Consider the following 13579-nt stretch of genomic DNA (forward strand, 5'->3'; position numbering starts at 1 on the left):
CCTGTTGTCTTCCCCACTTCATTAAATGACCACTTCATAATGAGGCCAAAATCTTGGGGTCAACCTTGAATTTTCTCCTTCTTTCACATCCAATCTGTCAATAGATCTGTAGACAAGAATCAAACCATTTAAATCTCTTACTTTGAGGATTGCATAAGCCTCCTAAATGGCCTGTTCCCATCTGGCCCACCTACAATCTATCATCCATATAGCAGCCAGACTTATCTTCAAACTAAAGCCTCTAATGCCTCTTCTCACTCCAAATAAAGTCCAAAGTCCTTCCCATGACCTAAAAGACAATAGGGGATCTGGCTCCCCTGCTACCTCTCTGGTTCTCACCTCCAAACTCTCTCACTTGCTCATTCTGGCCTCCTTGTTATTCCTTGACAGTGCCAACCATGTTTCATGCCAACCATGTTTCAACCTCAAGTGTTTTATACTTACTGTTCTATATGCCTGAAATATTTTTTCCCCAGATTCCCCAGATATCCAGATGCCTGAAATATTTTTTCCCCAGATACTTCACTTCTTTTATGTTGTTGTTGACACACCTCTTTATCAGAGATGTCTATCCTGACTGCCCTATGTAAAACAGCAACATAGCACCACTGCGTTCTAGCACCTAACTCCAGTTTAGTCTTCTTCACTGTATTTAACACTACTTGATATATTATAGATTTATTTGCTCAAGTGTTGTCTGTCTTCCCTCTCTAGAGTGAAAGATCTGAGAGGAGGTATTTTGTTGTGTTCACTGATATATTTTCAATGCCCAGTAAAATGGTTGACATACAGCAGGTATTTAATAAATATTTGTTTCATGAACAAATATTTTAAAATAAATACATGTACACACAAAGAACACTTGGAAGTTCATGTGATAAAATGACTACACTGATTATTTGTAGGGATTTTCTTTCTTCTTTACAGGTTGCTGTTTCTTCTGAATTTTAACAATGAACATTAAAAACAAAACAAAACAAAACTCTGTGGACAATGTTTGAAGTACAAGGACAAGATGGCAGAGATCTAACAGGTTCTACTGAAAATCACCTTTAGTCCAGTTTCCATGTTCTGAGTTATAGTAACTTTCTCCAAATGTTCTTTCTCCTTTTCCTCCCATTCCACTTTTATTTTCCTCTTTTTCTTCCTTAAAGCTCAAAGCTCATATTAGGCCCAAGTGAGAATTTATAACGAAGATTGGTGGAAGGAATGGTATGGCACCATGGAAAGTCCTTTATTTTTTCTCACTTTAAATCCTACCCATGAAACTCTTCTAGGAATTTGGAAGAATGGTAAGACCCTGCTAGCCATCTCCCTATATTCTGAAACATCCACAAAAGCATAACTTGTGGAGCTTCTGAGCTAATTCCAAAACATTCCAAAGTCCCAACAAGAAGACGAAGTTCTTCTCCTCTCCCTGAATCTTGGGCGAGTTACATAGCACTCAGGCGAGGTCACCGCATATTTACTGGCAATGCCTCCATTCCTTTCAGACTGGAGAGGAGCCTGCTGGCTGCTTCCCCAATAATGTGATTCTTCTCTACCTCTTGATTTTATTTATTTATTTATCTATCTATCTATTTATTTATTTATTTATGGCTGTGTTGGGTCTTTGTTGCCGCACACGGGCTTTCTCTAGTTGCAGCAAGAGGGGGCTACTCTTTGTTGCGGTGCGTGGGTTTCTCATTGCAGTGGCTTCTCTTGTTGCGGAGCATGGGCTCTAGGCGTACAGGTTTCAGTAGTTGTGGCGCACAGGCTTAGTTGCTCCACGGCATGTGGGATCTTTCCGGACCAGGGTTCGAACCCACGTCCCCTGCATTGGCTGGTAGATTCTTAACCACTGTGCCACCAGGGAAGTCCCTCTCTTGATTATTATACTGCTCTTGAAGCAAGATTCACCAGAACCTTCTCTGGTCACAATGTACACTACCAGAAGTGCACACTTCTGGGGCACAGGGAAAACCAGAAGATCCCTGGACTGGGGGCTGATGGAGGCAGGGAGTGGGGGCTTCAGAGGGTGGTAATGAATGCAAAAGAATTAAAATAGAGACAACAGGAAATGATAACTTTATGGATAAGTAATGTCCACATGAATACATCCTGTAACGTCTGTGTCTTGTGTTTTTTAGATCTATAAAATGGGGAAATTACTTCACATCATCTCTAAGACCTGTTTGAGTTGACATTACTTGATCCTCATTTGAATGCTGTTTGAGAATGCACGGTGATGTAGATATATGCAAATCAATATGAATTGGAGCCAATCAGAGGCTTTTCTAGTGACTTCACTTGCCTAGGAAAGTCCCCGAGGGTACCCCTGAGCTGTCTGAGAGCTGGATCAGCTCTTGGCTGGAGAGACAGCAGATGGGTTAGGACTGCCTAAAACCACCTGAGCCAGTCAGGTCTTTACTGCTGCATCTTCTCTTTCTATCTAGTCTTTCCAGACTGTGAGAGTGATGAACTGGGTTTTATGAAAGTGACCAACTTAAGAAGAACCCTGTAGATTTCCATAGGTATTCTGTTTCTTTCCCCTCTTGCATCTATGTTTCCACAGAGGTCATTGGTTCTTCGAGAAGTGAGCCCATTCACCTCCCAGGACTTCACTCACCTTCGTTTCTCTCTTGTGGAGGTCTCTGGTTTGTCACACACTTTCTACAGATTAGCCCACACTGTTGTTTCAGCTCAGTTAGCAGACTACCCAGCACAACAAAGCCACGGAGACAATCCTGCCAAACACTTACTGGAACAATGCCGGAACTCGAAGCGGATGTGCGCGCCCCTGAATTTATCCACAGGGATAGGAAGTTTCAGCAGCTCAGACCACCTGGGACTGTTGTTATGATAAAGCACAAAGGAGTGGTACTCGCTAGCTGGTGGCTCTCCAGAGCCAAAGGAGATAAAATCCTAATAAAGGAAAAATGCAGGTTAAAGACAGCTTCATTTCAAGATGATGTGGGGAGGAGCAGAGCAATTGCTCTGCTGTATCTGCCTGCTCCCCAAATAGCACTTCAGGTGAAATTACCTCCCCAGTTCTTTACAGGCCTGTTTCTACACTTGCTTCTGCTGACAGGCTGTGTCTGTTTCATCCTGAGGCTGGTCTCCCAGGGTCTACTCGGCTAAGGGTGGACCTCAGTGACTTGAGTGAGATGGGCAACTGTGTGCCCAATTTGGAGTCAACTACATGATAAAATTCTCAACCTGCTACAGCCAAAAGCCTGTTCTGTGCCTCCCTGTAAAACTCACTAAGCCCCGGGCTCACATGAAACACTTCTTCCATAAAGGAACCTGATATTATAACCCCAATTAGTAAGAGCTTAATCCTCATGCCCTATTTTGGTTAAAATGAAAATACATAGGATGACCTATGATTTTTGTTTTGTTTTACCAATTGCCAAAAGCAAAAGTATGCATCTTCAAAACTATGAAAGATGAAAGGGGAAAAATGAAATGGCATAAAAATGCTGCATTTAAGGAGTAGCTGTTAGGAGGACATTGCTGACACAAACAAACTGTAAAAGCCTTTTTTTTTCCTACTTTCTTTTCTGAAAGGCATTTTCATAATTAAAAAAAAAAACTACACAGGGGTGGAAAAGAAAAATAAGATTGGAAATACTGCAAATCAGAAATTAACTGATCTCATTAAAGATGAACCCAAAGCAAGGATGTGGAATTGTTTTACCACAAAGAATCCAGCATTAACGTACCTTCAAGGTCTGGCCGCTACTCTCTACAATGAACATCGTAACTTCCACATTTCTGGCCACACTCTTTCCTCCTTTCTCAAATTCTCCCCTTTCTATAGTGATGTATAAATCATTCCGCATTTCACCTAGTAGGAGAGGAAAATGGAAACCATGTTATATATAGTAAAAAGTGTGATAAAGTACTCTATCAAGAAAAACTTTAGTTCATAAAAAATAGTGTTATAGCATACATATAAAAGTAAAATACACAATATTTATACTTTTATAGAAAGGTCCCCACCCTTACTACCAACATCCAAGAAAAGCAAAGGCCAGCTTCTGCTAGTCTGAGTTAGCAATACTGAAGATGCACATTTAGGAGGACAGTACTGGGTCTGGGTAGGAAGGTGTTGTCAAATTTCACCATTTTTCAATATTTCTCTCATTTCATTTATGAGGTGCGATCACAAAATGACAGCCTAGCAGGGGTGGCTCAAAGAGACTAGTCTTAATACTTTATAGTCACAGCATTTAGAGAAGAAGAAATACCTAAATGGAAGAAAATGATCGGACTGCAAAGGGTACAGTTACAATTTAAATCTTTTCCAAAATTCGTGGATGAAATGACCTCACTACTGGAAGAATCCAGATTAGTGTTTATGAACACAGATGTAGAATAAGTCAGTCATACAGACACACTTGGCTTAATATTTCTTGCCATCAAGCTATAAAACAAATGAGAAAGGCCCTGGATTCAAACTGACATAGTCTATGTACATATATATCATCTATTTTTGTTTCTCCATTAGCTAGTTATAAACTTGAATGCTTTTTCATCTTGCCCCCCTTTCTTAGTCCTGCAAGAAAAAAACAGAATATAATGCCAACTAGCAAAGCGAGGCAAACACGCTTGGCAGCATGCTTTGATCTCTCCTGTAAGAATTAAATTAGGGGTAAGCAGTGAATGGATACGGACATGAGAAGTAAGTAAACCAAGTGTGGCTAGAAAGTTTTTGAAGGTAAATGTTGGTGAGGTTGGCAAGGTTGAATTTACTTAACATAGCTTTCAAACAGTTGAAGGCCCAAACGCAATATATTTTTTTGCTAATAAAAAATCTCTCCTTAAGAAAGTAAATCACCAGAAGGAACAATAACCATACAGATATGCCCACACCTGGGAAATTTCTCAAACTTCCTGACCAAAGTGTTCATAAGAAAGTACCCTAGCTTTCAAAAACATGGAGGAATACAGGTGTGCCTGGTCACCTTCCTTCATGAAGACCAACTTTTAATGAGAACATCATTTGCAAATGACTTTGGCTGAACAGGAAACAGATGGGCCATAAAAGAGAGAAACTGAATAAGTTCTAAAAGGGATGACGTCTCACCCACCCTTTACAAAGAGTATATAAGGAATACATTAGTGGAAACAACTAATACAGTGGTCTCTGTCTTATGAATTTCTCAGTACTCTCACACAACTCATACATACTCTCATACAAATCAACCTGGAAAGGCAATGAACTTGGAATTCCAGGAGAAAAGCAACGTATTTCAACACATGTAAAATTATATGCTTTGAAGGTTTTTTGTTTTAACCATATCCATTAAAAAAAATTTTTAAGAGAAAATGGTCCAGTAAATTTTACAAGTTTTCTAGTTTTTTTATAACCCAGTTCATCTAATTACTATAAAGTTATCATTTTATATATATGTATTCATACATACATAACACACATTCTCAATGCTATTTAAACAATTACATTATAGAATAAATAAGCTCACAAACTTTGTCCTCTGAAGCCATCAATTTCAACTCAAAACAGGTCTGCAATGCTAATGGTCTGCACACGTGCTATTTCAACAATCCGAGAGGAAATTCTTTTTTTTTTTTTTTTAATTTAATTTAATTTATTTTATTTTTGGCTGCGTTGGGTCTTTGCTGCTGCATGCAGGCTTTCTCTAGTTGCGGCGAGCGGGGGCTACTCTTTGTTGTGGTGTGCGGGCTTCTCATTGTGGTGGCTTCTCTTGTTGTGGAGCATGGACGCTAGGTGTGTGGGCTTCAGTAGTTGCAGCACACAGGCTCAGTAGCTGTGGCTCGCGGGCTCTAGAGTGCAGGCTCAGTAGTCGTGGCACACGGGCATAGTCGCTCCGCGGCATGTGGGATCCTCCCAGACCAAGGCTCAAACCCGTGTCCCCTGCATTGGCAGGCAGACTCCCAACCTCTGCGCCACCAGGGAAGCCCCGAGAGGAAATTCTTGACAATAGTTTTCCCGCGAACAGACTTGGCAGGTAAAAACACAACACAAAAATCAAGGTACTTCAGAGCAAAAGATGTTAGTTAACAGTAGTAAAATTCCTTTGCTTCTTGGAGTAGGTGACACATGATGAGTGGCCGTGCTTAGACACAGACTATGAAACACACACTGATTAATGGGAAGTACAGCTACAGGAGTTTTTACCTTAGAAATTTCTCATAATGAGTGATTAGCTTGTCCAAACCACATGGGGATTAACTGTCACGCAAAATGGAGAGTAAGTGTTTCTTGGGAGGGGGACTTCCAACTCTCAACTGTTGGAAGGACCGGCAACTCTGACTTAAGCAAAGCGGGGGGTGGGGAGCGGGGGCGGTGAGGGAGGTTTGCAAGGCAACCTGTCTCCCCGCCGCTGTGTGCAGGCTGGTCCTGCAGAAGAACAGGGGTTGGGGGACAGTAACATACTGCCAGTGCCAGGAAATTCTTTCTTTGTGTATTCATTCAGCAAATATACCGTGAGCACCTACTATGTGCCAGATATTATTCTAGGCCCAGTAGATTCAGCAGTGAACAAAGCAAAAATGCCTTCCCTGTGAAGGGATTCTAGTAGGAGTAGGTCTTGGACAAAGAAGTAAAACACAGAGCACACTGAATAATGCTAAGTGCCATGGATAAAAGTAAGAGGGGATGGGGTGATGAATGGAGGAGAGGGGGTGTCACATGAGAGAGGCCCTCACTAAGAGGATGAGACATCTGTGGAAGCTATGGTGTGTTCCAAAGGGAACAAAGTTAAAAATGGCCTTTGCTTCCCAAATGGACCCCTAGAGCTGGTTTAGCTTATAATTTTGCTGGATTCTTCTCTCTCTTCTGAATTCAAATAAGCCTAAAAAAAGGTAGAGTCACAGGAAGACTGGAATAAGGAGATCTAGATTCAAGTCTTTCTCTGCTACCGTCTATTCTCTGTGACATTAGTCTAGACAGGGTAAGATAAACCTTGGGGCCTCAAGTTTCTGTGTTATGAAAGTGGGGAAGGGGTAAAGGCAGAGGTAGGGATGGGAGAGGCAGTAGGAGGGCCGAGACTATTATGTCATGCTTGCTGTTTCTGTGACTTACAAAAGAACTTCTGGACTGTAACACACTCATAAATTAAAACACCTTACACATATGTTTTAGTTTTCTGTTCTTTAACTATCACTGTCCCTGTCGCTGTAACCCTCTTTATCTTTTGCAAAACTTTTAGACTAAAATAAGATTTCTTTGAAAAGAGAATACATGACAAGAACATTTCTCCTGGATGTCATTCTGCATGTGTCCCCCCAGGAATCTGCAGCTTGCTGTGTTCTAATACTGCAAGGTGCCACGTTTTGCCAAAATACGCAGAAGGATAAAGTTGAAACAAGTGCTAATTAAAGTCAATACACCTGAGGTTGGCTCTGCAGAAAACTAATAAGCCCAAATGGTGTTAAGAAAGCACCTTGGGTAATTAAGAGAGAAATCATAAACTAAGTATGAAATGGAGTCATAGCACCAATCGTGAAAAGCTACTTGCCTGACAATGTTTATTAATACTTTGCACATCTTAAGTTTACTGCTCTTTAAATTTGATGTGCTGACACTTCTCTCTGTTTCACAGGCCCACTGACTGGGAAGGCTTCACACATGTGAAGGCTTCTCAAAACATCACTGTAGACGAGATAGGGATAAGGCCACAGCAATAGGAACAAACTCAAAAATAATTCAGTGACTACAATCAAATGGGGTTGATTTATGACTTGACCTCAACAGGCAAGAGGTTTTTATCAGTAGCTGAAAACCTGATCCTCGATTCTGTCCTATGAATGAACTGGATAAAGGCATAGAGGACATGCTCATCACGTCAAGTAAACCACTGTCCCCAGCCACAGGGGCTAGTCCAGTGCCTTTTCTGTCCTAGATATTTGCTGTTATTTTTGGAACTGGAAAAGAAAAGTTCCTGTCCTTCTTAAAAACAAAAGAACATACACAGAAGACTCCGGGTTTTTGTGAACTTAGATGATGATGATGATGATGATGCTTAGTAGTAGATAGTAGCATGATAGACAGTAGTCAGGTACTTTGCCCAGTGCTATAAGTAGAATATCTCATTAAATCCTCACATTAACCATATAGAAAGGCCCTACTATTTCCATTTTACAGATGAGGAAACTAAAGTATAGAGATTAAGACACATGTCCAATGTACTATCCGTATCTCTGCTTTACCCATGAAAATGTAATTCAATAGGATGAGAACATCCATCAAATAAGCTAGTGCAATTCAGCCTTTGTCTCCAAAAGACTAGTGCCTTGAGCAAGGAAGGTAACAGGCCCACCCTGATTGGTCAGACCCATTATGAAGCACTGATTTCATTTCTAGGACAGAGACAGACAGAAACGGTATCATCCAGACCATAAAAGATATGGAGAAGGGACACATCAGAGGAGAGATGAGGCAGACGAGAGTTAACTGAATTTTAAAATGTTGAGGTTACAAGCAGAGAAAATCAACCCAATGGATAGGAGGTAGAGGGAGACGAGTTCAACATGAAAGAGGTCATTTTGAGAGAAGATGTAAGATGTGATGGTGTGATCTTGGCCATTATTAATACTCAAGTACAAGCCGGCAAACCATCCTCAGGGACCTCAGGAGGACATTCATGCACTAGACACATGGTTGAGCTGGATGGCCCTTCATGTGTGTAGCAGGCACCCCGTTACCTCCCCAAAGATGTCCAGGTCCTAATCCTGGGAACCTGTGAATAGATTACTTTACACGGCAAAAGGGACTTCGCAGATGTGATTAAGCTGACAATCTTGAGATGGGGAGATTTTCTTTGATTATCAGGGTGGGCTCAATATAATTACAAAGGTCCTTATAAGAGGGAGGCAGAAGGTCAGGGTCAGAGAAGGGGATATGATGAGAGAAGCAGAGGTTGAATGATGTTGGGCCATGAGCCAAGGAGTACAGGGAGTCTCCAGAAGCTGGCAAAGACAAGAAAATGCATTCTCCTTTAGAGAATGCATCAGAAGAAATGCAGCCCTGCTGACACCCTGATATTAGCCCAGTGAGACTCATGCAAACTTCTGATCTCCGGAACTGTAAAATAGTACATTTCTGCATTGTTTTAAGCCACCCCATTTGTGACGATTAGTTACAGTAGCCATGGGAAACTAATATAATATGCCATCCACACCTAGGCTTCTACTACTTCAGGATACCTTCAGGGCAGCGGTGGAGGGGGGAGGGGCAGGGTAAGGGATAGGGGCAAGATTCACAAGTAACAGGAAATCAAGGCAGATCACACACAGGGAAAACTTATGCATGGGATGAAAAATTAACGTTGGATTTCTCACATAGAGTACACTTCAGTAAAACATATCTGTTCTCATTTTTGTTTTGCTTTATTTTAAAAGAATACTCTGAGATGTTAAACTTTTGAGGGGGTAGCTTTTTAATTTGTTTATGACTATCAAGCAAGCAATGGCAAATGATACAACAGCAGCCATGAAGGACTTTCCAGACAGTGGTGCACAAAGACAGGAGCAGAGATGGGCTGCCCTTCATACTCTAGGACAACGCATGCATTTCTGGTAGCGCCTGTTAGGGAAATCCTACACCCTTGGGCAAGTGGGGCATGTAAGCTTCATAATTTGGAGGCAGCAGCCTCTTCCCCAATGTGATCTGGGGCTGGGATCCAACCTCAGGGTGACATGCCTCCCCCTCTCTTTGGTCACTGTGGCATTCCTTGGGTGAAAGACCACCACTCCTTGGTGGCATGATCAGGGGTTCAGATCTAAGCAGAGTAGTTGCACCTATATGATATGGAGGTCCAGTGACTTGGACTGGGGCGTGGTGAGCTTTGGTTAGATTTAGGATATATTTTTAGGGAATATCAAATAAAGCAGGGTCCCACTTGCTTTCTCCAAAAGAAGGATTATTTGAGGCAATTCCATCTGGTGATGTACATGTCTCTATCAGTAAGTGGTAAATAATAATATATATATTTAAAAGAATAAAATTATATATCTTCTTAGATGGGAGGCAAACATCTCTACAACATTCTTCTTACCCCAGTCTTATAAATCACTATCTAGTCAAATTTGACCAAATAGAAATTTGACTTATTTGGACTATTGCCTAAAGACCAAAGGAAAAGGAGGCTTACTCTGGAAAATACTTGTAAAATAAACTTAAACAAATCTGGAAATCACTATCACAGCTACTACTGCTGGCAACCATGTGAAACATAGGCTCTGTTCATCGTTTTCAGTGCGAGCCTCTAGCCTCCAAATCTCAACCCTTCCCTCCCCTATCAGTCCACCACTTTTCCTTAATTCTTTTTAGGATTAGGAACTGCCAAGATGTATTAAAAGTGAATGCACTGGAAGGTATTAATTAGGTGTTCCTTAACAAAGAGGGATAGTTTTACCGGTTGATATGTGACAACAAGTCTCCAGGAGAGAGGGTACAGGTAGGGAAGATAAAGTAGGGAGACCATGATGATTGCCTAGAAAGAAGCATTAACTCAGAATAAGAATGGACCCTTAGGGTGGGAGGAGGACACCGCCTCACCTCCCATGACATTCTTGACACATCAGCCAGCTTTGTTCCAAAGCGTCTGGTGGATGGAAACTTAGTCCTTCCTGATATTCAGCAACGGCTCGAGCTCTGCTTTGTACAGTCTGTTAAGACATTTAGAGCTTGGCTGTCCAATCCCATAACGACTGCCACATGTGGCAACTAAGTCCTTGAAATGTGACTTGGCTGGAAAGAGATGTGCTGTAACGTATAGTAGTTACCAGCCTTCAAAGACTTAGGTTGAAATAGTGTAAAATAACTCATTATGAGTTTTTTATATGGATTACCTATTAAAACGATATTTTGGATGCACTGGGTTAAATAAAATATATTGTTAAAATTAATTTCATCTTTCTTCCTACTTTTTTTAAATGGTTACTAGAAAAGTTAAAATTACATTTGTGGCTCGCACTGTATTTCAGCTGGAGAGCACTGACTGAAACATTTTCACTGCCCTCCCTCTCATGGGCTCAGAGGCCAGACCATGGAACTTTCTGTAGAGTTATTTGGTTCGTAGGTGGCAGTGATGGAGCTTCACAGAGGGTAACTTTCCTTCTTTGGAAACTGGGTACTCTAAGAAATAAAGTGCTGAATGACTGAGCCTTAGCAACAGGAAGGGTTCAGAGGACTTCGTGACAGGCCGAAAGCACATGGGCAGGTAGTCTCCTTATACCAGGTGACATTCCCGAGACCAGCCCATGCAAAAGCCAGACCAAGGGGAGAATCTCTGTCTACACGGTTTTCCCATCCCAAATAGAGTTTAGCATTGATGACATTCTGTGATCCTCAAGAAGAGTTTTGTGTACGTTCCTGTTAGTGTCAGGACCACAGATAATTCATTCTGCAGAAAGGCAGTAACTAAGTTAATGAAGGTCCTGTAGGTATAAACACGTGCTTCACCCATCCTGGCCCCTATTCACAATACTAACTCTGAAGGACAAGTCTAGAAAAACAAAAGGAAAACAAACCAAAAAACCCATCATCCTAGCAGACTGTCAATATAACACTGGGATCAGAAATGCTGTTCACATATATTTTCTTATTGAAAATTCAGCTCAAGTTTTCATCAGAGCCACCAGTGAGAATTAACTGACAAGTCAAAATTCTAAAAAATAACAAAGGAAAACAAAACAATGGCTGTTATGTTTTCCAATGTAAAACATTCCATTGAGTTGTAAAGTTGCTTTCAGCTGTTTAAGCTAATACACACATCCTTCGCTTCTCCATCTAATTTGAAAGACTCAGAAGCCAAAGAAGAAAAAATGAGAGAAGAAAAAGAAGAAAGTGCTTTAAAAAAAATCTCTTGCAGTCTTGGGCACTGCAGACATGTGTCTGGGAGGATTGATTCCCTGGTCAGCATGAACCTCGCCATAACGTGGTGTGGGAAAGGGACAGAAGTGAGACTTATTCCACAGAAAGCTCATTTTCATCATTAAAGCCAGACAAGAGCGGCATGAGCACAGCACACCCCAGACAATTACTCAGCCAGTGAAGTGTCATGTTGCTTAATATTTTTCCATTTCTCAATGATGCTGCTCAAAGACCAAGCTGAGGAATTCTTTTAGCAGCTGGCTGCATTCTGTTCTAAAATATGCTTTTTATATTAGATTTACCCATCAATTTGCTTCCCAGTGGGATGAAATTTTTTTCTTTTTTGTTAAAGAGGAAATACCAGCTATTTATAGCAACTGAACGAAATAATGAATGGTTGCAAGAGCCACTGAATAACATGCCACCAAGTAAACCGTGCTGTAAACAGTCATTTTCGACGATAGTTAACAGAAGATGCTCAGGCAGACTGGGTCCCTAAGCTAGGTCAGGCCATCTCAGGAAACTTTCCAGGCTGTTCTCTTAGGCTTTCCTGCATGAATGCATTTCCGTCAGGAGATCACAAAATGCCGCGACAGTCAATGCCAGTCAGTTTCTGCATCATGTTAGGTCTTTATGGACAACAGTCCTACCATCAGTCTCATAACTGGGCCAGAGGCCTGTCAGATGCAACTTCCATTGCTTGCTTTTTACACATGGGATTTAAACAGTGATTTAAAGGACCTCATTTCTAAAAATACTGTCGACAACTTGAGACTATTTGGTCTTTCTATTTTTTTTTTCTTGGTTGTGGAAAGTAGGATGTAGAGCCCTGAGAAAGACTTACTTGGCATTTACTTTGTTGGTGTGAATCTCCTTAACTTCTACCATTTCCACTCAGAAACAAACACTTTTTTGGAGTCTCTTTTGGTTGCTAATATAGATCTGATTTATATATACAAATAGAACTAGGAGATGTATACAAATACATATGGCGTTTGCATATGGCTGCTTATTTATATACACACATACATACATATCTCTGGTGGAAAAATCCTCCAAAAAAGGCTAACCATTGCTTAATAACTGTTCTTGCCAAAACCTGTAAGGATTTCCCCTAAGTGACTTCAATAACACTTCCCACCAGAGGGTAAAATATTTTCTGGATTCAACTTCAGTTTTCCTATTATGGCCATAATGAAATGCAACCATGACCTCCACAAGTTATCCACCCTAATATAATAAAAATGTAAAGATTTTTTAAAAAAGGAATTAAATATCTCATTTTATTCTTAAGCATGGCCCATTTGAACTCTTTGAAGCTGACAATCTGAAAAATTTCTCAAGCGTCAAAAGCAGACAAAGTAGCCATATTTCATCATGTAGTGCATCCCAAGTCACTTACCAGGCATAATAATATTAGAAAAACCCAACTTCCGGGTGATGGAGACTCCATGAGAAAATACTGATGAGTATTCCCTTCTGATTTGTTCAATGTCTCCATGCAAGAGTTGTAGGGAAACCGCTAAACCTAAAACAAAGGAGACCAGAGTTAAAAAAAGGACAGAAACAGCATGAACAGAAACTGAAATTGTTTCAACAAGCCCAAATCTATGGTATCATTGTTTTAAACTGACGATTAATATTCAGACAAAATTAATGGAATCTATAAGACAAATATCTAGAGAACACTTTTCCAACTTGATTACCTGAGTTTTTCCACTTACAAAGAAGGTT

General features: G+C 40.8%; 1 protein-coding gene across 1 annotated transcript in view; it reads right to left on the reverse strand.

Annotated features, from left to right (window-relative positions):
- DOCK4 (dedicator of cytokinesis 4) overlaps positions 1–13579 on the reverse strand; it is a 274676-nt gene that overhangs the window by 166592 nt on the left and 94505 nt on the right. Inside the window, 3 exon segments of the mRNA XM_065883569.1 lie at positions 2742–2904; positions 3705–3829; positions 13248–13373. Of these exon segments, the coding sequence (XP_065739641.1) occupies positions 2742–2904; positions 3705–3829; positions 13248–13373 (414 nt within the window).

The sequence above is a fragment of the Phocoena phocoena genome, chromosome 9, assembly GCF_963924675.1.
Source record: "Phocoena phocoena chromosome 9, mPhoPho1.1, whole genome shotgun sequence".
Taxonomy (NCBI): Eukaryota; Metazoa; Chordata; class Mammalia; order Artiodactyla; family Phocoenidae; genus Phocoena; species Phocoena phocoena.